Here is a 25,121-nt window from a genome sequence, read left to right as displayed (position 1 = left end):
AAGATATGGGAAGTGTTTCCCGATTTTTTTTTTTGGAAAAGAAGAATCTGGTGCCATCTCATACTTTCGATTAGACCTGCTGAGTTATTTATTTTCAATACATTGCAAGTCAGGTAATTTATTTTCAAACTACCACAGAACAAACCATTTATTTTTGTGATTATCAAGGCTGAGTTATTTATTTTCAAAATCCTCCTGGCCCCCCCCAGAATATCAAATGGTCGTCCCCTAAGTTTGCGGCCATGTTGTTCATAAAAATTTAGTATGTCATTATTTTTTTACCGAAAAAAAAGTCTTTTTTCATTTGAAATCGTTTAGATACGCATCTTAAAAATATTTATGTGTTATTTCAAGGCAATTGCATTACAAGACCTTAATATTCTTGTTCTCGTTTAATCGAGAACTAGATATTTATCCAATCGAAAAGCATGTAACATTTTCGCTTTCGGTGTCTGGTATTTTCATCCAATCAGAGAGAAGCTTTTGCCCGCGTAGAATCAAAGCCACACGACCTCCAAAGGTGAGTATCCTCCAAAAATCCCAATTATAGAAAAATCGGTGGCACCTAGAAATAAAACATCCCCATATTCGTAATCTTCGATGAATTTTAAGGAAGGGGTCATCTATAGTTTTGTAATTTTATCTTCTGTGCTGCGGGAAAAGATCCATGAAAATCATCGAAATGAGGCCTCCATCCCACGCTCCCTGCCATTGTTTTCGTTATATTTTACATTTTCCATGCTGTAAAATAAAATCCCATAATATCATATGTAACTTCAATACACAATTTTAGTGGTTAATCATTTTTCCACGATGAATTTTTGGAATAGAGTGTTCTTTGCATGTTTTTTTCAGTTGACCTATATATTGCCATTGCTTACAAATATGTGCTGTATTCAGGTCATGGAAAACATGAAGTTTTCACTTTTCTCAAAAATGTTATCAAATGTATCCATATACTAGACAACCGCTTCAACAAATTACAAGTAGAGTATTTCTTTTTTAATTTTTTTTAGATTTTAGTGTTCACCATGTCTTCTATGATAACATATCTTATCCTAATGTCTACTTCTCTCCTGTTCAGGTAAGATATGTTTAAAAGAGTATAGAAAACAGTCTCTTTACTGAAGACCATCAAATCAGACACTGTGGACTTCAAATGCCATCCTGACATCATGAACATTAGAATTTAATAAAAAGTTAGTCATGAATATTTTATCACCAAATCTGTAAATACTCTGTCTTATTGTATGCAAACCTCTGGTGACATTCCATTGACGGCAATAAGATGAACTGATGTCTATCTTAATTTTCATGTATAAATTGTAAACTGTCAGTAAAATTACACAAGATAAAGGGAATGTAAGCAGAGAGCATGATTTGCCTTCCAAAAACAATTACTGCACCAGCCCAGATTCTAACCCGGGATCCCTGGCATATTTAACCACCACTCTACCATGTCTATCAGCTAAATAAGTACACCACTAAAACAGCTAATGGAGGGCAGTTATATATCTAGTAGGTAAAGGGAAGCACCACTACACTTCCTCCACCTCAAGAGTCATTATACTATAATGATAAGATCTTGATCCCCTCTCCTGGCTTGGTATTATTGCTTCTACATGTTGTACCTATACCATGTTTTTTTTTTTTTGTTGGGCACCAATTTTGTACATGTAACTAGAGAGCATGATTTGCTTTCCAAAATTAATTTTAAGTACCAGCCAGGATTCAAACCGCGACCTCTGGCACAGTAAGCCAACGCTCTACCAACTGAGTTAAATGAGTATGCCACTGTTATTTTGGTCATTGTTGGTATCTTTCGCCGCTCTTTAGCTAGGACTAAAGTTATTAAAAGCAATATCATGTTGCCATGGATTCCAACAGTTGCCTTGTTATTGGGCTTGTGAGCCAGTGGTTGAGAGCAAAGACGGCTTCTGACTTTTAACTTTAAAGTTTGTCTGTGTTCAAGGATTAAACTTAAAAAAAAAGGATATGGGGTATCCATCCATGTCAAAAATACGTACATGCACAGCAAAAAAAAAAAAAACACCACAAAAAGCAAAGGAACAGCCTTTTATTGCTATACTTCATCTCAAAGTCACAGTTAGTATGAATATTCTGTACTAGAAGGTGTGTCTGGTACACTGAAGAAAACCTTACATTGAAAGTCTGGATCAAAAACCTAGTTCATCTTACAAATGTAGCCATCCCTGTCATGCCTGTGACAAAAATCCTTTCTGCTCTCTGACTTTTCAACTCTATTGAGTTACCAGATGAAATTTGACCTAATTATTCAACACTGCTTTTTTGAAAACATGGAATAAAACTGTATTGATGTTCGTGATCAAAAAGTGAATTGCACTTTGACATGTGCACACCTTTGCATATATACATGTATGGAATAAACCTAATTGCATCACATATTTATTTACATACATATACTGCAGGGCCCTCTGTGATTGCTCCCATCACTATCCTCTTGTTTTTGTTTTGAAGAAACAGCCACATGAAGGATTTTCTGTTTTGATATAATACATGTAATAAGGAAATTTCAAGACTGAGAAATTGTCGTAAATTGTTTTGTTATAAATTAGGGTGTTAGTTTTTCTCGTTTGAATTGTTTCACATTTTTTTATGTCAGGGTCTTTAAAAGCGGACTATACAGAATGGGTTTTTCTCATTGTACAAGGTTGTATTGTTGCCTTTAATTGATTACATCCTCTTCATTTGAACTTGGTGGATAGTTGTCTTATTGGCAATCATACCACATCTCTTTACAACACTAAAAAATAATGAAATAATCATAGAAGCTTTAAAAGAGAGATGGGAACACCTGTTTAGAGACAGGGTATATGTCAAATCGTGACTTCCTATCGAAAACTTAGTTGTCCAACATTAAATTATCTTCCCTATCATCAAATCGTCCCATGCCATAGTTAAATCATCTTCCGCCAATGTCAAATGATCCCAGCCATTGTTGAATAATTATGTAACTGCACTTTAATTGAAAGGTGTAGTCATAATTTGGTTTCGTTTTGCTAGCCATCAACATTTTGTTAGCAAGTATAATCAATTGCATGTAATAGCATTGCCCCATTTGTATTATAATCCAAAGGGTGTTCCTGATTACTGTTTTAAAGCCCTAAGGGATATGCGGCTGACAATCGCTAATCAATTGTACAGGTAGATTGAGACACCTGACCTGACAGGAGAACACTTGATCAACAAGAGAGATGATTAATTGAATTATTTTATTACTTTTAAGCAAATGCTTATGAATATTTAAATAAAAAAATAAAATTTAAATTCAATTACAAAGAAAAAAGTTTGACTAGTCATACATGTCATACAAGTGTGTTTATTGATTTACTCAATCAGCATCCCCCTTTATAAACAAGTACAAGGCTATAATCTTAATCATAAAACAAAACATAACTTCATGCCAAATAACAATAACTTATCGATCATAATGAATCACTTTAGTAGTTTAAAAGTAAATACTCGAATATTTATAACTACAACATGATAATGTGAAGAAATTTCGTATTGTAATTCTGAATTCCTTTCATAGTTTACAATCATATTAATACATCCGGTTTACATTCAGAATCGAAAGATTCATGTTGCATGGTCTGTTAGTGTGGAATTTGCAATTTTAAGTTATTAAAACCATTCCAGTTTTAAACTTCTGCCCTCCACAAATCTGTATTCCACATTATACAAAAACGGATTCAAGATTTCTTCTTGTTCATGCTACAAATCATTGAACCAGGTTTGACTTCTCAATTAAATTTAACACTTCTGTACTGCTACAGGGTAGTTGACAGTGAGAAAAACAATCTCCATTTTATGATCACTTCGATCACTCCATTAACGCCGGTCAACCGGAAATTAAAAATAAGCTGCATCATGGGAACAATGTATGCTGACGTATGACGCGAAAAAAGGAGGAGTTTAAAATTGTTTGTCAACGTGCAATGGAGCACGAAACGTGTTTTCAATGTACACACGTGTTTGAACAGAAGAATTTAGCGAAGGAATGCAGATGAAATCAGAAGATTCACGTGCACGGTGAAATCGATTTAACTATTAGAAATTTTGAAATCAATTTACCATGGTGTTGAACTACATGATGGTTTTGAACAAGAATGTTTTGTTTAGAAGTGCCATAATGTCATACATCCATACAGGGCATCCCGAATAATCCAGTCTTTATATTACGATCACTTCGTTCACTCCATTAATTTGAATTTTCCAAATTTCATAGAATTTTATTGTACTTTTCGGATTGGGTAAATTTGATCAAAAGGGCAAAATTGTGAAGGAAAAAACAAATTTTAATGTATTTTTTTTAGTATTTTACTGAGAAATTAAAATGTAGTCAGTTATTTGTAATGGGGCAAAGTAATTTAGACATCAATGAACATGATGAATAGCTTTTTTTTTAACAAGACATCAATGAATAGCTAGTATTTATATCTTAGTCATCAAAATTTCTTTAAACATGTTTAATGTATTAAATGAGCAGTGGACATAATCAAGAAATGCATCAGAAGAAAAAGGTTGATTATTTCATACTGACAGAAGATACAGAAGCATGAGTAGCAAAATCTCATGTACAAAAAATGTATGGAACTTATAAATAATTTGGTACGCTAGAAATGCTACACAAAACTCATCAGTGGCACATGAATCAAAACAGTAAGAAAGTCGAATCAAATACAAAGTTGAAGAACATAAAAAACAGGGTTTAGTTTAATCCATTAGTTTTTTTTGTTAAATTGAGATACCGTTTTCCAAAAAGCTTTTCTTTCATGATAGAATTTACAATCTTGCCCGCGATCATCATTTAAATGTGCAATTTTGGAAGACGTCTAGGATTTTAACATTTTGGGCCATATGAATCCTAAACCCAAAGAAAGAACCGATTGACTTTTGTGTGCTTGTACAAATGTATATTTTTGACACTTAGTATGTGGGATTGATAACATTTAGAAGAAATCTATACTACTAAAGGAAGAGACTGATTTCATTGAGCCCCAAATCCTCTGAAACCATACAAGTCCGAAATATTTGTGATATCATGTATAAATCTAGTGTTTTGTTCTTCCTAAATTTGTCTTTGAAACACTTGTTTTTCCACATTGAGAAAATATCCAAATTTCGGAGACTGTTATCGATCTTTGTCTTATACACTATCAAGCATGCTCAATCGACGTACTGCACACGAAATCTAACTTATATAGGACAATGGTGTTGATTGAAAATTACGACATTCCAGGCCCAATAGTACCTGTTACCTGTTGCATAATCTGTACTTTCCGGCTGTCACACCTGAACTTTGTCATTATACTGACTAATATCAATGAAAACAATGGCAATCGTATCCCTCAGAGCAATCATGCTCTTTGATTTTTTTTTTGCATTAAAATAAATCGGAATAGTGCCGTAATTTTGATTGTAATCACGGAGTTTGTTCCGGTTTTTATTTATTTCAAAGCATGATCGTAAAAGCACTACTTGTGCACCTGTACACTGTATTGAGAACAAACTTTGAATGACATAGAATAGAAAAACGTCTGCCAAAAGTAAATAATGTCAAAGAGGCTGGCAGAATAAGTTTAAGATAATTCTTAAAACAGAAAAGAAATCTGACAGCAACATATTTATAAATGTATCTAGTGTACCAGTGATGAATAAATTCCCCCCCCCTCCCCCCCCTCATTGTTTTAAAGGCTCGTGAATTTATCTGTATTTATGTCATGCATGTCCAGAATCCTGTTAATCAAACAATCATTACAACCCATAATTTATTTATCTGTAAAAATTGTCTGCCCTGCGGCATATTTCCATTTTGAATTTATCATACATGTAAAACCTAGCCCTTGAAAAACTTTCACTGCGATTATTATAATAAACGCCCTGTCAGGCATTCATGTCTGTATTTGGGCCAACCTTCCAAATTTGTAATATTTTGCTATCCTAATTTGGTACGGATCCTCTATCCTCAAAGCTTATCAGGCTGCGGTGGCTGTGATCGTATGGTAGTTCTTCAAAACTTACATACATGTGAATGAATACTAACCTATCACCTCTAGCTATATATGGGTTTGAGCCTTGGTTGGGCAGTTGCAAAACTAAGGTTATATTTTCATATTGGACATGTTATATGGTTAATGTCAGTTTCCTTCCACAGGTCTGTGGTTTCCGCTGGGTACTTTGGTTTACTACACCAATAAAACTGACGGTCTGACATGAAATTACCCATATGGTGTAGAATGTGACATTAACCCCTATCAAAGAAACCATCAGTTTGTACACACAACAATGCTGCACTGCTTTGGTTTGGACAGTGATCTAGAGTCATCATGGTTTCAATATATAAAGCTTTCAAAAGTAAAAAAAAAAAAATCCCTACCTACCTACCCACCTGCTGATAGTGTGGGTCAGCAATGCCAAACAAACAATTTTTTAAGGGTGGCCTAAACAATAATGTATACTTAGTTCAGCGAAATAGACGCACACTGAACTCGGAAACATGTAAAAGAACCAAAATTAAAAAACACACAAGACTAACAAAGGCTACAGGTTCCTGACTTGGGACAGACACAAAAAATGTGGCTGGGTTAAACATGTTTTGTGAGATCTCAACCCTCTCCTATACCTCTAGCCAATGTGGAATAAACAAACACACAGCAAAAGGACAGTAAAACTCAGTTTAAAAGAAGTCTGAGTCCAATGTTAGAAGATTGAGTTACAGAAGAAACTAAGCAAAATGACAATGATGAACATAAATTAACAAAGGACTACTGGCAGTTACTGACATGCAAGCTCCAGACTTCAATTAAGCTGATTTAAAGATTATGTCTTTATCATATAAAAATCATCGACATTCCCTCCCGTTAGGGGTTTAGTCTCATGCCATTATAAAATATATACAGGAACATAACACTGGAAATAACCTGTATCGTGCCAACAACTGATTTTAGAATAAATGTGTTTATTTCCAATGCAAAGAACCTATGAGCATGATGAGTGAATCAGTATTAATTCCCCATCTCATTTCGACAGAGTTTGATATGATTAACTGAATAGTCAAAATTTCTAAAATGGCGACGGGCCATTAAGTGTTACCCTTGACCATGCGTTTTTCCGTCCATCGGACCCATTTTCATTTTTTTGAAGCTTGAGGGAGGTCATTCGTGTCCTCTGGCACATTCTTTTTTTATATTTATTCTTTTACCTGTATCATTGGCACAAATTACATTTTTTTTGTGCAAATGTAATATGGTTTGTGTCACAAATGAAAGTTTTTTTCTGGCACAAATGAAATGCCAATTGGCAAAAATGCAAAGCACCCTTTGTTATAATAATTAAACTGTTGACACCTGTTACAAGACATTGGTAATCTAGTCACTTATAATTCTATTTGTGTATAAAATATCAAACGTTTTCAAGAAAATATTACTTGATTTATACATGTTGAAATTATTAATATAGCATACCAATAGTATTTCTATATAAAATAAATCTTACAAAAGGAATATAGTTTAGATAATTTCTCCCATCTACCAATTTTTAACAAAAATGAAAATAATAAAAAATTAATCTACTAGCTAGTATTTGGCAGAATTGGTGACCACTTGAGTATTGACCAGGGCAGTATATACTATTAAACCTTGATTCAGTGTTTTCCCCAGAAAAAGAAGCATTCTAACAAAGATGTAATTTTCAAACAACAGGTCATTCTAATTGATAGCAATACCTTACAGAAATTCCTATCTCGTAGGGTCAGAATAAAGAAAAATGATTGCATGTAAACATGCTACATGTATAGTGAGAACACTGCATTCTTCTGTCAACTGTACCTACAGTAATAGAATTTGTAAATGTATTTCTCTCATGTTTTTAAACTATAACCCCAACAGACCTGGCCTATAAATATTTCACTTGGATTTGAATTTAACTTTTCATGCTGAGTGGTCTAATGACAACACAGTTTGTAAAACCTCCTTATGACGACTCCCCCCACGCATTACTCCATCAACACTGTTGATTCAACAGAGGGAGGGGTTAAAAGGAAATTTTCCGTTTTTGTTATAAATTACTTGTAAGTGTATGCTTAAAATCTTTATCCTCATGATCAACTGTTATAAAGAAACAATTACAGAAGATTACTGCTTTCATATTGAAATGGACAGAGTGAACTAAGAAGGTTTCTGTCTAATTACTTTGGTCAGATTAATGCCTTTGTTTGTAAGAAATACAATGTACCAAAATGTTAACACATATATGATTTGTTCTTGACTGATTTTCTCAAGTATCACTTATACATGTAGGTTTCAATTGAAGAAGAAGGGGGGACGGAAGTATACAAGATATACATGATATAAATCCATATGCCAAAAACTAATTTTATTTAACATATTCTGTTTTGAAAAGTTAATGAAAAGCAGGGGAATTTTTCAAATTTTTTTTGCCTTTGTGCCTCACACATCCTATTTTAATAAAAATCAATGTTCTTTTGAAAAGATCTATGTCTCTAATGCATGAATAACTAAGATAGAAAAAGTATTGATTTTTTATCTCCTTCTAAATATAGACTAGTGGTAAACAGCTTTAGGTTAGAGCTAGTGTACTCTTATTGCCTAGGTCATTTGAGTTTAATGTTGCTTTTTTTGCTATTTATCTTCAGATATACATAATTCTGTTATCAATCATTCTTAAAATATGTTGTTTTGTAAATATTTGAAATATTATATTCTTTCACATTTGAATAAATTTTGTATAAAATGTTTACTTCAACAAAGAAAGATATTTGCAAATAAGGGGTGTATTAATTACAATAGGACACAATGTACCGTTTTGACATGTTACATAACATATTGATTATTGCATTGTAAAACTACAAAGATAACAACAAGTAACCATTTAAGTACATTTTTTATTTGTAAATTAAAATAATATCTAAGGTAGATTAATCATGTCATTGATTAAATCATCATGTACCTTAAGAATTACTGAAATAGGTGTTTCTTAAAAAGCTACTTTTAGATTTTTTCTCATGAATTTTATATATTCCTATCTGATATATATATATTTAAACCACGAGGAATACTTAAGAAATAATTCCTTCATGTCATGCTCTATGCTCATTTTAACATGGGTAGGCATTATATTTGTCGATATTTTACTACCTCACATTAGATATGTTCATTTAAGTTGACATGTCACATGGTTTCAATGCATTACAACATTATAAATATAGAGACCTATATAGTATTTTGATCCTTTATAAGCTTTCCAAGTATTAACTGTAATTAAGACAGAAATTATGGAGATTAATGTTACTTCCTAGAAGATTAAAAATAAATGATATACAAACACCTCAAATGTGCATGATGTACTTTGAAAAAGTTTACTACATGTAGCATTCTTCATAGTCCTGTAAAAAAGACCCATTCTCAGTGAGAAACTTTCAAGTCAAGATGATGATCCCACTAACTTTTATTCCCTTATTTTATGTTAAAAACTATCCCAAATGGCATTACGGTTGCCTATAATTGCTTACATCCTCTTCATTTGAACTTGGGTGGATAGTTGTCTCATTGGCAATCATACCACTTCTCCTTATTTTTATATTGAATGGATTTTTTCTAAACACCATGATAAACCTTGATACAAATGGATCTTCAGGTAAGCTCAAATCCCCAATTTTGAAAGCCATCTATGTTTAAGTAGTATATTCAACATGTTCAAAGTTAATTGTTTTATTTCAGATGAAATATACAAGAAACAAGAAAAGAGTTGGAGATTGTTTACTGTCAACGTATCAATGTATAAAAACCTAATACGACGAATCAAGGGGTCTGCATGCCGTCTCTACAATACACAGTGTTGCCATTCTTGGATATGTCTGACAAAAAATCGCCTCCTAGAAAGGTTTGTATTTATGAAGATTTTCTGAAAGTGTTTCTCATTGACGAAGGCTGTACAGTGGCCTATAATTGATTACATCCACTTCATTTGAACTTTGCTGGATAGTTGTCTCATAGGCAATCATGCCACACCTCCTTATTTTTATATAACAGTTATTTTGGTATTTTCAAATTCAAGAGAAGTAAACATGGTAAATGTGAATGGCCAGGTTATTAGTTTATTAATGATATGTGTGTAACCATCTGTTTATTATCAAACCTATCCTTAACAGGATATTGATAGGATTGTTTTGTGTTTGAACAATGCATGTTTATATACAAGCAAACCTAAGTATTATTTACATGTTTATGATTTGCACATGTTGTTGACCCATTGTCACACCTGAGTCAAATTCTCAGTAAATACAGGTGTGTGACAGTGTGGAATAATGACAGGTGTTTTGAAATAAAGCATGTTTACATATAATTCCCTCTATAAGGTCTGCACATCAAAAAGCAAAATTAACTTTTAAAGTTTGGTTCCCTGTACTGCTTATAATTACTTACAACAACAAAAAAGAATATATTTCTATTCAGATATTTATTTAAATTAATTATTCTAAATCTATATATTATTTTTTCTTTTAAATTTTTAAGTTTTCTAGATGAGTTGTTTTTTGTCAGGTTTTTATCTACCAAGGAAGAAGGATGCTCTGATTATTCTGTATATCAGTATATTGTTCATAACTTTACAATGCATGAACTGAACTGTGAATATCAGATTTGTATGAAAGTGCATTGTTCAGGTTGAAAAAATATCAAGAGAAATCACTGAAGGAAAAGTTATCTTCAATTCTGCTTTTTGTCAGCTTTCTGATAGAAACAACTTGGAGAAAAATCTCATTTCACAAAAGTGAAAGGATAAATTTGAAAAAAAAATATGAAAGGGAATAAAGAATGGTGAAGCCATGCCAGCTATGTTAGGAATATGAAAAATAGCATTGTGGTATTAAAAGTATCATATGATACTGTATATCAGCAGTCAGGGACAGGGAACTTACTTAAATGAATGATTTCTAAATCACTGATTCAAGTAACTATTTAAGTAGTACAAATAAATCACTAGACTAAGTGATTGAATTTTATTGTAGCTTTAAATATACAATACTAATGATCCAGGGACTAATTATGTTGCTAAAATTATCAGAACCAACATCTGTGTTGATAGGATGACCGGTCATGTCAGGTGATGACCTTGTACTGAATCTGGGATAATGACATGAAAATCACTTGTTTAAGTATCATACCTCTATTTTCTTCCAAAAAATCACGTCTTGAAAGGGGCACAAGCTACGAGATACATTGTATATAAAAAATCTAAAATATTTTTTTTTGTTCAATCAATAATGAAAGTGAAATAGTGAAAAATTAATTCGCTTTTAGCAGCCAGTATGGTTCAATTTTGTCAAAATAAGCGAAGAAACATTGATAATGTATTATTCACTTGCAAGTGAATAAGTGAATAATTCGACCTCATTAAATCCGTATTCATGTGAACTTCAATTTAACCCCTTAGATAGAGATGAATTGTGTGTGTATAATTATTTAAAGGAAAGGAATGTCAACATTGAAAGTGAAATAAAGGTAAATCATTTAATTGACTATTTCGATCCACAAAAAATCATTCTTATACAGGTAAAAACGATGATTAACATATATTTTTAATCTATAATATGAAATTAAACAGACATAGAAAAATCCAATTACACGAGTTCACTTTGTCTATTTATATCTTTATTTATGTTAATATCACTTATATGGTCATCGGAGGTAATCAGAGGTCAACTCGATAGTTAATTAGATGGCGTCTAGACTAAAATACACACGAAACGATGCTACATATTCTCGAGCCCATGCCCTGTAAATTGTTTATTTTAGACTTTTTATAATTTGGATAAATGTTTTACAGTGATATAAATCAAATATTAGAATTTGAGTCAAATGGGTGAACATGAATTTGACAGCTAGTGCCCCTTTAAGTATTATTATTTTAATTACCCCACTAATTACCCCACTAACACCCTTTAAAATACTCTGTTATACAATCACAAAAATGATCAAAACGTTAGTTTTTAGCTTGCAGCATTGTTCCTAATTAACTTTCTTTGAATGATCTCTGAATTTTGTATATCTTAGTTTGTAGTACTCGTATTAATTTGCTATCGATTCTCTGTCCGTCCGTAAAGTTCATGCTGGTTACATCTTAATACATTACAGTTATTTTCTTAATCAGCGAATATAATACACAGTGAAAATTTAACTTGCCCATTTTGTCATCAAATCGTGAAAAAAGGTGATGTGAAAAATAACTGATATACAGTATACCTGATGAGAGGTTCAAATTAGTAAATTGACCACCTCAGATTTTTCTAGTCCCACCAGTTGAGAGTCTGTTTAGGGCTGGTAGAATTTCATGATTGAATTAAAATCTCTTATATTGTCATACCAGTTATATAGATATTAAGTCCAACAATACAGAAGTGTTAGGACTATACAAGACCAGGTTTACATGTACACATTGAGAAACTTCTGAAAAATAAATCTCATTAATATATAAATATAGATACTAGAACAAACCCGCGACATCATGGGTCCGTGACTGAATTGAAGTACTTATGCCTTATTTTTAGCCTGGATTTTTAGTATTTGTATTGTCATCTGATAAAGTCATGCTGATTGTAAGGTGCACAGTTTTCTCTTGCTTTCAAAATCTTTTTGTTTGAACTGTCCTGGTTTTCTTGCTACAATAAACTTACTAGTATAAACTAAATTTATTTATTTAACTAATTAACCAAAATTAATAATGGTATTGAGGTGCAAGTAAACAGACATGTTGAATAGTGTACTATAGTGTAACATAGATATAAAACAACTACTGGAAGAATTCCAGGTTCTCCTGATAGAGGAGAGATCTCCAGAAGGTAACAGGTAACTACAACCGGAAACTACATGTGACATATACTATTGGCATTGGTATTGGATTCAACCCAGAACTTGTTAATTATTGTAAATATTAATTATGTGGAAAACAAAAGGGCCTGGAATGGTTTAAATTTTAAACACTGTTGTCCTATATTAGTTATATGTAAAGTTGAATTCTTTGATATGTTGTTTTTACATCATGCTGGCTAACAAATTGGACCTTATTATTTAGTAGTATAGATCATGTAGATATAGCATTATTTAAACTATCTGTGTAATTAATGAAAAGTGTCAAATGAGTTCATGGATTAGAAGATTTTTATCTGTGAAATAACCTTTATTTTGTCTGTATGTTGCAGGTGTTCATTAGAACTAACTTCACACTTGACAACTGTTTGAAAGTGTTAATCTGTATTACACAGTTTGCTAAGAGTACTTTTCAGCCAACACAATTTTTTGACGAGACAAATCATATAATTGTTCAAATGAATTAAAGATGTCCGTTTAGATTTCATTTGTTCAAGAAGTTTGTTTTGTTTAAAGGTTTTAATAATAACTGAAATCTTAAGTTTACAAAATGTTTATGAAGTTTACAAATTTTTTCTTGAAGGAGAAGCCTATTTTTGTACGGACACCACAGTCAGAAAACAAATCGCTGAAGAGAAAGATCTTATCATCAGAATCACCCCCACACGACGAAGAAGGTAGGTTTTGCTGGGAAAGTCTGTCCAAAATCATCAATTCTTGCACTTCTTTCTGCTGATGACTATGACTTTTTAGGGTAATTAACCAGAACAAGTTATCACATTTGATAGTCAGATTTAAATATAATTTGTAAATATATGTTGTCAGTACTTAAACTGAAGTAAATATATATGTTGTTAGAAACTAAACTAGTTAAAAATATGTTGTCAGTACCTACACTTAGTAAATATATGTTGTCAGTACCTACACTTAGTAAAAATATGTTGTCAGTACCTACACTTAGTAAATATATGTTGTCAGTACCTACACTTAGTAAATATATGTTGCCAGTTCTTAAACTTTATAAATATATGTTTTCAGCACCTAAACTGAGTAAATATATGTTGGCAGTACTTAAATTAGTTAATACATGTTGTCAGTACCTAAACTAAGTAGATATATGTTGTCAGTACTTAAATTAGTAAATATATGTTGTCAGAAGCTCAACTTAAGTAAATACATATTCATTGATATTGTCAGTATCTAAACAAAGTAATTATATGTTGTCAGTTCCTTAGCTAAGAAAAATATATGTTGTCAGTACTTTTAACTTTGTAAATATATATTGCCAGTACCTGAACTAAGTAAATATATGTTGTCAGTACCTTAACTTTGTAAATATATATTGTCAGTACCTTAACTAAGTAAAAATATGTTGTCAGTACCTAAACTTAGTAAATATATGTTGTCAGTACCTAATCTAAGTAATTGTATGTTGTCAGTACCTAATCTAAGTAATTGTATGTTGTCAGTACCTAAAGTAATTAAATATATGTTGTCAGTCAGCCTGTTCTGATCATTGCTTTGGTTGACCTTAGATTTTATGATTACATTTGTTATTCATTGAAAATAGTTTCTATAAAGATTAAAATTCAACACTAAATGTTGAATATAACTATATGTGATGCAGGCCTGTCTAATTGTTAAAAATACAAAGATATGATGTTAAATCAAATTTATGTAGATCAGAGTTACATTATGATACATGGATTTTGGAGTTAAAATATCAGACTTTTGGACTTGATAATCTTTTAAAGGGGAAATTACAGAACCTCTTGTTGTTTTGGTAATTTCTATCATTTAAATACTCTTGTACATTTTTATTTCAGATAAAAAAGTTACACCAAAGAGAAAGAAGACTTTTAACTCTGACATCTCACCTCCCCAGGGGATTGTCCAGCTACCAAAAACCCCCACCAGTGGGATAACATCACCTCGTACAGGCCCTCTGTCAGAGAGGCAACAGATGTTGATACTAATGCGTATGACAGATGAAAACTCACAAGGTAAAAACAGATTTCTAGGTTAGCCAACAAAAAACTAACTAAAGGTACCAAGGGGGCAATCATAAACTGTTCAGTCAAGGAAAGCCATACAACACCATGGTCAATAGATACCAAGGGGCAATCATAAACTGTTCAGTCAAGGAAAGCCATACAACGCCATGGTCAATAGATACCAAGGGGGCAATCATAAACTGTTCAGTCAAGGAAAGCCATACAACACCATGGTCAAAAGATACCAAGGGGGCAATCATAAACTGTTCAGTCATGGAAAGCCATACAACACCATGGTCAAAAGATACCAAGGGGGCAATCATAAACTGTTCAGTCAAGGAAAGCCATACAACACCATGGTCAAAAGATACCCAAGGGGGCAATCATAAACTGTTCAGTCAAGGAAAGCCATACAACACCATGGTCAATAGATACCAAGGGGGCAATCATAAACTGTTCAGTCAAGGAAAGCCATACAACACCATGGTCAATAGATACCCAAGGGGGCAATCATAAACTGTTCAGTCAAGGAAAGCCATACAACACCATGGTCAATAGATACCCAAGGGGGCAATCATAAACTGTTCAGTCAAGGAAAGCCATACAACACCATGGTCAATAGATACCCAAGGGGGCAATCAAAAACTGTTCAGTCAAGGAAAGCCATACAACACCATGGTCAAAAGATACCAAGGGGGCAATCATAAACTGTTCAGTCAAGGAAAGCCATACAACACCATGGTCAATAGATACCCAAGGGGGCAATCATAAACTGTTCAGTCAAGGAAAGCCATACAACACCATGGTCAAAAGATACCAAGGGGGCAATCATAAACTGTTCAGTCAAGGAAAGCCATACAACACCATGGTCAATAGATACCCAAGGGGGCAATCATAAACTGTTCAGTCAAGGAAAGCCATACAACACCTTGGTCAATAGATACCCAAGGGGGCAATCATAAACTGTTCAGTCAAGGAAAGCCATACAACACCATGGTCAAAAGATACCAAGGGGGCAATCATAAACTGTTCAGTCAAGGAAAGCCATACAACACCATGGTCAATAGATACCCAAGGGGGCAATCATAAACTGTTCAGTCAAGGAAAGCCATACAACACCATGGTCAAAAGATACCAAGGGGGCAATCATAAACTGTTCAGTCAAGGAAAGCCATACAACACCATGGTCAATAGATACCAAGGGGGCAATCATAAACTGTTCAGTCAAGGAAAGCCATACAACACCATGGTCAATAGACACCAAGGGGGCAATCATAAACTGTTCAGTCAAGGAAAGCCATACAACACCATGGTCAAAAGATACCAAGGGGGCAATCATAAACTGTTCAGTCAAGGAAAGCCATACAACACCATGGTCTTGAACAATGCTGTTCTGTTATTTCAAAATCATTTTCTGAATTGATCTTTTGGGCTATGAGACAAACCGTACAAAGGAGCAGTTCCACTGAAAACTTTTTGACTTACGAAATTCAGTGTCACATTATTTTTATTTGAATAAATATGGCTTGTAAGGCCTCTTTTCATGAAAATTTTACTGGCCTGGGCATAGGCCTACTGTTTAATTGCAAAGACTGCTGGATTAGCTACTTTTATAACACAGAGGTATAATAAGAAGAAGCGACCACTTATTGTCATGCTTCAAGTACATGTAGTGATGTCCCAATAAGTTATTTTAATCTTAAAGTATGATGCTAATAAGTGATGTTGTTGTTGAAAACCCTGCCTCTGCTAGTGATGACATATACATGTACTATTGTTCATACATATGTCTTGTATAAAGAAATTGTTGTTTATTCTAAGATAGTTGCAACAACATTAACATTGATATGAACTTCCTCACATAATTCAGACATATTAATATTAAAGATTTCTTGGTATGTAATAAACTGGACCATTACAATCAGTCACATAGGTTTTTGCCCTTTTCAAAAGGAATAGGTTCAATAAAGTCCCAATTTCACCTTTTTTTTCTTGCTAAAATTTAAAAAAAAGATTTATTGACTATTTTCTTATAAATGAATCATAGCTAAAACAATGACTAGATTGGAAAACAGGTCAATTTCCATTGGTTTTTAGGACCGGACAAATAAGATTTTTTGACACACTTACTCATCCAATATATACATGAAAAATCACTTTCTCATCCAGTCTATACATGAGAAAGCACTCACTCGTTCAATCTGTTGACATGAAGTTTGTTATAACAAATAAAATATGTGACTTGAATATTAAGATGGCCAAACCCTGGGTTTTTTGTTTCCTAGGCATAAATGTGGTTGAAATCCAGACCATTTTGTCAACTTTCACTGTTATTGGCCTATTTGGGGTGTTTATGTCAATGCTTTGAATAAAGAAAAGCTTAACAAAAAATATGAGTTGGGTATTCTTAGCGCAACCAGCATGTAGTATTCATTATCTGATATTGAATTTTAGATTCAACAACAAATAAACCAGCCTCTCCACAGCCAAACATCCCTATACCAAAAAGAACGCCTATAGATAAGAAAGTACACAAACGAAATGAGAGAGGAGAGACACCTCTACATATCGCAGCTATTAAAGGAGATGTTAAACAGATAAAGAAACTTATCAAGGCTGGGGCTGATGTTAATGTTGCTGATTTTGCAGGTAAAGGGCTTGTGTAACAAGGGACCTAACATGTATAATATGCATAAGATTTGTTTTTTTGATTCAAGTATTATGAAGAGTGGAGAAATTTAGATGTCACATTTAATAGATGTAGTTATGAATTTTGTTTTTGTCACTTTAAACATGCTTAATACACTATTTTATCATGCTTATATTGACTACTTATGACCAGCAAGCATTTTTTTTTATATTGCTAAAATTCGGTTTTAAATTCTCAAATGGATAAAATACAAAATGCTAATTTTTTAAATTTTTCACAAGTCTATAAAAGTTGTTAACAAATTAAGGAGAAAGTATCAAAGTTATGCCATCAACACCAAATTCTCTGATTAACCAAAAGATTAAGAAATAACAGACAACCAACTTAGAAGCTCCTGACTTTGGACAGGCACATGAACAAGTAGATGTGGTGTGATTGCCAATGAGGCAACTATCCACCAAAGTTCAAATGAAGTGGATGTAAGCAATTATAGGCAATTGTACGGCCTTCAACAATGAGAAAAACCCTAGTCTTTTTAGATCTCAACTCTACCCCTTTGTATGGTGAATTTCTCTGATTTCCTCTTTTTATGTGTAATTTTTTTGTAACATCATACTTAAGATATGAGAAAGTTGCATTGGTTATTATCATGCTCATCATTTGAAATTACATGTACAATTTTACAATTCAGGTTGGACCCCATTACATGAAGCTTGTAATCGAGGATGGGTACAAGTTGCAAAGCAGCTGTTGAAAGCCGGTGCAAATGTTAATGTTCAGGGTCTAGAAAATGACACACCATTACATGATGCTGTTATAAATGCTCATAGTAAAGTAAGTGTCCTGGTCGTGGTATTGCAAATTATTCAAACTGAATATTTTTGTAGATAGCTGGTTCTTGTTGCTGAACTTGAGATCAATTAACATAAATTCAAAAATATTTGATAAGAATGAAACGATTTTATGTAGCAGTTGATAAAATTAAATAGTATTGATTAATAACCAGAAAATTATCCAACAGTTGTCATAGTCTAGTCTGTCTACGGCAAATATTGCATAAATCTAAACAAATTGCAACAAAAATGGTTTCAACGGTTTTACAATACCAAAGCATGACACAATCATATATGAAAAGTCTAGAAAAATCGTACGATCGGAAATCACCATTTTGGGCTAAAAACATTGATTTTAACCAAAAATCGATGAAAATTGTGAAAAAATTTTGAAAATCGAAATTATGGCACTATGTTAGCCAATCAAACGTCAAAAACGAATTCAGATGACAAAAACAACTACAAAGAACATTTCCGATGTAAAATTTACAATCCAGAGTTAGAATTTATTGGTAAAATTATCCCTTTTAATGATAAAATCACAAAAAAAATGCAAAAAAAACCCATATATTTGAGATTCATATATGGCTGTTTTCAAACGTTTTATTTTGAAGGCAGCTTTGAAGGACAACATTTAACACATTTATTTACAATTATTTACGAAGTGAAAAAAGAAAGCAAACGGTTGTTTTAAGGAAAATCTATTTATCTATCAACGAAATTAGTCCAAAATTACCCCCCAAAAAAAATGAAATAAATTTCTACAAAAAATGTATTAATGTTAGATTTGTTATAACATTCATTGAATTAATATAATAAATGGCCTAAACTGTTCAATAATTGATTACTTTGATTTTTACTTGGTTACTTTTGTTTTCACCTAAAAGTATTAGGATGATAAATATAATTTCTGAAAAATTTATCTTTGAAAATATTTGATTTTGTTTTAATTTAACAAAAAACAGACAATTTTGATATAAGTCTTCTTAATGTATAGTTATATGTCTCTGCAATGTACATGCATATTGATGCCTTCACATGTCGTCAAGTTCATCGGCTTCTGTAATGTTACTTGTATTTGAACAATTCATTCCCCGACATTCCCCACATGCTGGGGAACAGTCTATTCCGTGTTTACGACAGGAGCATCGTTTTGTGTCACAGTTCAATTTGCAATTACATCTGATTATCCTTAGAAGCTTTTCGGGAGCCGGTGGTAGTATTGTTCTAATTGGAAGCAATTTATTGTCCTCAACATGCCAACCCCAGTCCTTTGGATCTAATTTATCACCTTTCCCAATCCAAACTTGAGTTTGATGATAAACTCTCATGCAATGTAGCTTAGCAGCGTCAGATGTTGGTGGGAGGGTGTGCACTTGTACATATATATTTCCAACGCAAACTTTGGAGGCGAATATTCTGTAGCGCAGCATATCTAATGTTTCAACATCTTGTAACCCTCCATATAATGCAACAAAGATTTGTTCTCCTGCATTATGAAGGCTCTCGACATTAGACTCCTGGCAAAAGACAGCTGCATGATCTTGTAATTTAATGTTTGTACTAATTTTCTTGAAAACCGTGCCCTTGCCTTGACCAAAAATTCGAGATGTTGTGTCGCATCCGCTAAAGGCGTGAATGAATGGCAAAATATTGCAAACAAGTGGTCCAATTTTTCTCCTTGTCTCTGTTATGTCCCAAATCTTTATTTTGTGAGTGTTTTGCTTGGCTTCTGATTTGAAGTAAATCTTGTTTATAGTATCTTTTGAATGATAACAGAGCAGTATGAGTAGGTCAGTGTCTTCTCCTATGACGGTAGTTGTATGTTGTGCCGACTTTTCTATTGCTGTAAGCACAATCTTTAGATCGGCATCGTCTTCTGCATGGATAACTTGAACATGTCCGTCCTTAAGTTTTTCTCCAAGGGTATTGATAAAGTGCTGTTTATTTTCTGAATTTGAAAGAAATTCATCTTTTTTTGTTTTAATTGGTGTGTCATTGTTAAAATTGACTTTTGGAGATATGATTCCTTTAGTACGTCTGAAATGAGTTACATCTTTTGTAGTTGGAACTGATGGATATCCGTCAAACACAACAGTTGCATCTTTATAGTGATTGCTAACATAATTGACGTAAGTCATACATATGGTGTCAACTGTAGCTCCTTTTGTCCATGGTAAACGGTGTATAAGAGAACCACCATCAAGTACAAAGTGGGTTTCTGTTGGTGCTTTTGGTTTAAGTTCAATCAAATTCCACATATATTCGGCAAGGGTTGATTTTTGGGGTTCTCTTGGAAGGCCCGTGGTTTCAAATATTGATGAAGGAACTCCGCATAATTCAAATTGAAATATCTCTGAAATATCTTCGAAAATACCATGCGCAGCAGTGGTGCATCTCTGAAAAAGGAGCTATGAATCTATTCTGATAGGTTCGCCGTCAAGTTTTGCCTGAACTTTGTTTCCAAGCGTAATGGCTTGTTTCTTTCTCCTAAACGTGTGATCAGCTATATTCTTTCCTACTAGTTCTTGTAGAATGGAAGTCCCAACCTTTTTGGCATCATCTACATTCACGGTTTTATCAGCTACTACTCCTGTCTCAATGTTTCGTAGTGAACGGTCTACCTCTGAATCAGTGAATGGATTCCGACTTTTGAAGAACGTGAGAAGAGTTTGAATGTCGTTAGTGTCCTTTTTTTGTCTTGCATGTGTTTCGTCTTTGTGTTGTTCACTAGAAAAGTATCCTACCCAGGACAAATCCTGCATAGCTTGATTAATCTCAGCACATGCTGGCATGGACATAAGCCAAAGGGAACGCTGGCTTTCGGTCATTCCTCGACCTCTCGTCAATCCACCCGCTGTTTTCACACTTCTCATTAGGACTTGTTCTATAAATAAATCTGAAGATATTCCAGCCCAGTACCTATTGCTGCGTCTTATGACATGATTCCCATTGATAAAATTAGCATACACATCAGGATGGTCTTTGTCTAAAGATTGCATTGTCATTAAGTAAACGTATGCTGTTTTCGTGTACAGATTATGTCCAGATGCAGCCAAAAAGGGCAACATTGCTTGGATGCTTTGCAAATGAAGAGGCCAGTTACCGGTTCTCTCTGCTTTGATAAATTGTCTTAAAACCTGAAGCATTTCTGAATATTGCAGCCACAACTTTGCTGTACGACTTTGCTTTAAAATTTCAGTTTTTCTCCGGACCGTTGTTTCTAGGTTTTTCAAGACGTCCGATTCACCCGCTTCTGAAGCTGACAGCTCTCCAGAGGATAATTGGGAATATAATTCATCAATTTCCTTCATTTCAGTTGTTTCAAGGGTTGAATTGGGTTCTTCCAAAAGTTTAGATACGTCAATATTGAATATCTCTGCAATCAACAAACAATACAGTGCTGTATCCACCAACATGTGACCTCTAAAAGCTCTAGCTACAGCTTTTCCGCTAAGGATATGCGTGACGGCATTCAGAGCGTATATGAGTTCTAACATCTCTTTCAAACCAGTATTACTCATAAGATTCCCTATTGAGCCGAGGAAGCTCATCTCTGTGTGGAATGGTCCTAATCGTAAAACCATAGACTTCAAGGTGCTTCCTGGATTTTCGTTTTCAATAATTGAGAAGGCTTTCCAATACAGAGGTTGATCAAAAGTCAAGATTGCTGTTATGTCATAACGCTTTGCTTGTTTGGCGACGAAGTTCAATGTGGAATAAATACAGGTCATGTCCGAAGCATTTAAATCTATCATAGGCAGGAATGAAACCGATGATTTTCCTGGGTAGTCTCCTGTCTGAACCATCTGCATGAAGCCAGACCACATTGGTATTGGATACTTGAAAGGCCAAACAATAACCGACAGCAGATCAAGACGAAAAGTCTTATCCAGTGTGTTTAAGTTTTTCAACTCAGCATAACTTAATTCAGCCATGCGATCTGATTGAGGTTTGTAATATTTGATCTCTATCTTTGCTAATGCCTTTATTTCATCAGTAGAAAAAGCTATTCTAGGAATGGGTTGTGTTCTCTTCGTACCAGGCGTAATTCCAGCTATTATGCCCATGCCATGAAAAGTGTTGAGGCCGTCTATCGTTCTTGTGTTGTGGTCAACGTTATCTGCTACAAATTGTACAAAGCTGTTGCTTACATCGCCTGGAAGGTCAACTCCTTGTACAGCTGCAGCACTTGATTCAAACTTCTGGACTTCATAGTATGACGAACAAAATCCTAAGCTGTTCAATGTGGACACAAGAAATCGTGAAGCGAAGTTGTGATGCACTTGTACTCCTAGACCGAGTTGAAGCGGTGTAATAAGTGCTCGAGGTCGTGAAGCTTGCATTACTGCTTGTCCTATGGAAGCTATTTTCACTAATGGGTCCTTCTCAGAAAATATAATAGAAAGGAATAACAGCAGGCTTTCGGGTAAGTATGATAAATTTGTATCAACTGATGCAATGTTGGCTGGAGTTGGATAAATAGACTTTGTGGTATCTACAGATCGGATGTCGCTTTTTATCAGTTTGGCAGCTGCTTTGATCAAAGCTCTCTTTTCGTCATCTGGACTTAGATTACTTGGCCTCTGGTAATAGTCCTGAAGAATACAACTCACGGTTTCTCGTAGAGTTACAACACTTTTTTTACCTGGTATATCGGTAATAATGATTTCGTCTCCAAAATGTTGCTTCAATCTTTTCTTCAAATATATCTGGCTATAAGCATTCCCATCACACATCTCGTCCATTTTTTCAACAAGATCTGATATCGAAATCTGTTCGTCGTCATGATGTTTAAGGAAGTCGACTATTTTGTAGAAGCCGTCTTCTTGCAAAGCTGGCCTTCCTCTTTTGTTTTCAGGCTTTGCGTCCGGTGATATTGGAGAACGAAATACAGGAATATTTTTGCACGTGCGGAAGTTTACACTACATGCCTGGTGATAAACAGCATCCGCTGCATGGAGGTCGCTCATGCTCTCAAGTCTTCCGCGAACCTCGGCTGCCCAATCATCATTTCGAAGATCACAAGCATCTTGTATGCTACTCTCAAAATCATCAGTACGAACTGGAAATACATTTTTGTCTTTTTTCTTGGAGTCTGTTGCTTCATTTCCACAGAATAAACAATGATGTTTAAAATCAAAATAAGACTTTGATCGTAATTTTGGAGTGTTTGTATTTGTTTCTCGTAGAACAAGTTTTTCTTTTTTGTATTTCTTTATATCATTTGGATTGGTATATGTTTTCCTGCAGAGTTGATGGACAAAATTACCCTCTAATGCGGACAAACAGTCTCCTCTTTCCTGGCTAGCTCTGATGATTCCAAGACAACCTTTTTGTCGCAATTTGATCAGCGTTGTTGGGTGGTCATCTTTTAGGCACACAATGCATTTCTCCATGGTATAGTTGTAGCTGAAAAGAGTAAGAACACAAATTATTTGTTGATGCATACTTTAATCATTATATGTCATATAACAATACACATTATAATATTATTCGGAACAAGAAGAATTAACAACGTTGACTCTAAATAATAATGTTTTCTTGTTCGTGTGATGTTTCTTTTTTAGTGTGTCTATACACTGTAATTCATTTGTCCATTTCTCAATTTCTTAGGAATTCTAACACTACTGAAGATAATGAATTATTTGAAAAGCGAGAATACCGAAGTGTCAAAAAGGATGACAAGAGAAGTTGAATCAATGGGCTTAAATCGCGTCCGAGAAAACGAAAAAGGACATAAAAACAAACAAGACAAAATATACAAAGTACACACAGAAACGAGCAGCTTGAACTAAGCACAATATTTAACATAAAGCATTTAAAAGTATACTTTGTTCGATGTTTTCCCTACTTGAAAACTTTCGATTGTGTTTTACTGTAGCATATTTCGTACATTTGTTTTGTTAACCATTCATTTTGAATTGACTTATTGATAGAGCAAGATACGCAATCAAATATTTTTGACTCCATTGTGATAAATTATTTTCATGGAAATAAGAAATTCAGAATAATATAATATAGTACCTGATATAGAAATGATCCTTGCGCTAAACAATTAGCACAGTGACTGTGGTTAGGTCCAATAAAATAATGACGCTGAATCGAACATAGGTCACTTCAAGTGATAGCTGAAATAAAGTTACAAAATAGTTTATTTTCGGCAATAATTCATTAAAAAAGGAAGAAAATAATTATTTACAATTCGTTATAGGAAGAAAATGCAATATTAGTTAAGAATAAAGGCTTTGGCTATAGTAATAAGTGCAAAATCCACGAAATTGTAATTATGACTATCCATTTTTGTTAATTTGGCGTTCCATACTTTTTTGTTTTCGTTAGGGACGATTCTTACTATGTTACTTTAAATTATTTTTATTGCTACATTTTGGACTTTTTTAGTTTAAATTTAGTTGATTTTACGTAAAGGTAGTTGATTGTATTTATTTTCTTTGAAATAAACAAACATATAGCGATCTTTGTCGTTTGACCTGCGTCAAGAACTTTTGTACGTCTAATTCATTTCTAGACGCATTTCCGAATATATAAATACACGTAAAACATTAGGGTATGTTAAAAAAACACTTACCAGCATATTTGTATAATAACATAAATTTATGTTAGCGATTCTTTCAGTGATATCATCTACTCAGTAGGTTTCTATAAATTGACATATGTAAGAGTCTTCTCCCCTTGTCGATATGGCGGACCATTT

At 33.6% G+C, this 25,121-nt stretch overlaps 1 protein-coding gene across 1 annotated transcript in view; it reads left to right on the top strand.

Annotated features, from left to right (window-relative positions):
• Positions 1-464: 464 nt before the first annotated feature.
• The window catches only part of LOC127702905 (ankyrin repeat domain-containing protein 12-like), a 51,896-nt gene continuing 27,239 nt past the window's right edge, over positions 465-25,121 (top strand). The window contains exons 1-6 of the mRNA XM_052207208.1: positions 465-520; positions 9,783-9,945; positions 13,513-13,606; positions 14,756-14,932; positions 17,378-17,572; positions 18,265-18,407. Coding sequence (XP_052063168.1) covers positions 9,877-9,945; positions 13,513-13,606; positions 14,756-14,932; positions 17,378-17,572; positions 18,265-18,407 — 678 coding nt within the window. The 5' untranslated portion in view covers positions 465-520; positions 9,783-9,876. The remainder of the gene's footprint in view (positions 521-9,782; positions 9,946-13,512; positions 13,607-14,755; positions 14,933-17,377; positions 17,573-18,264; positions 18,408-25,121) is intronic.

This window comes from Mytilus californianus, unplaced genomic scaffold, assembly GCF_021869535.1.
Source record: "Mytilus californianus isolate M0D057914Y unplaced genomic scaffold, xbMytCali1.0.p SCAF_5, whole genome shotgun sequence".
NCBI classification, from domain to species: domain Eukaryota; kingdom Metazoa; phylum Mollusca; class Bivalvia; order Mytilida; family Mytilidae; genus Mytilus; species Mytilus californianus.
Note: the sequence above shows the minus strand (reverse complement) of the source record. Positions and strands in the feature narration are given on the sequence as shown.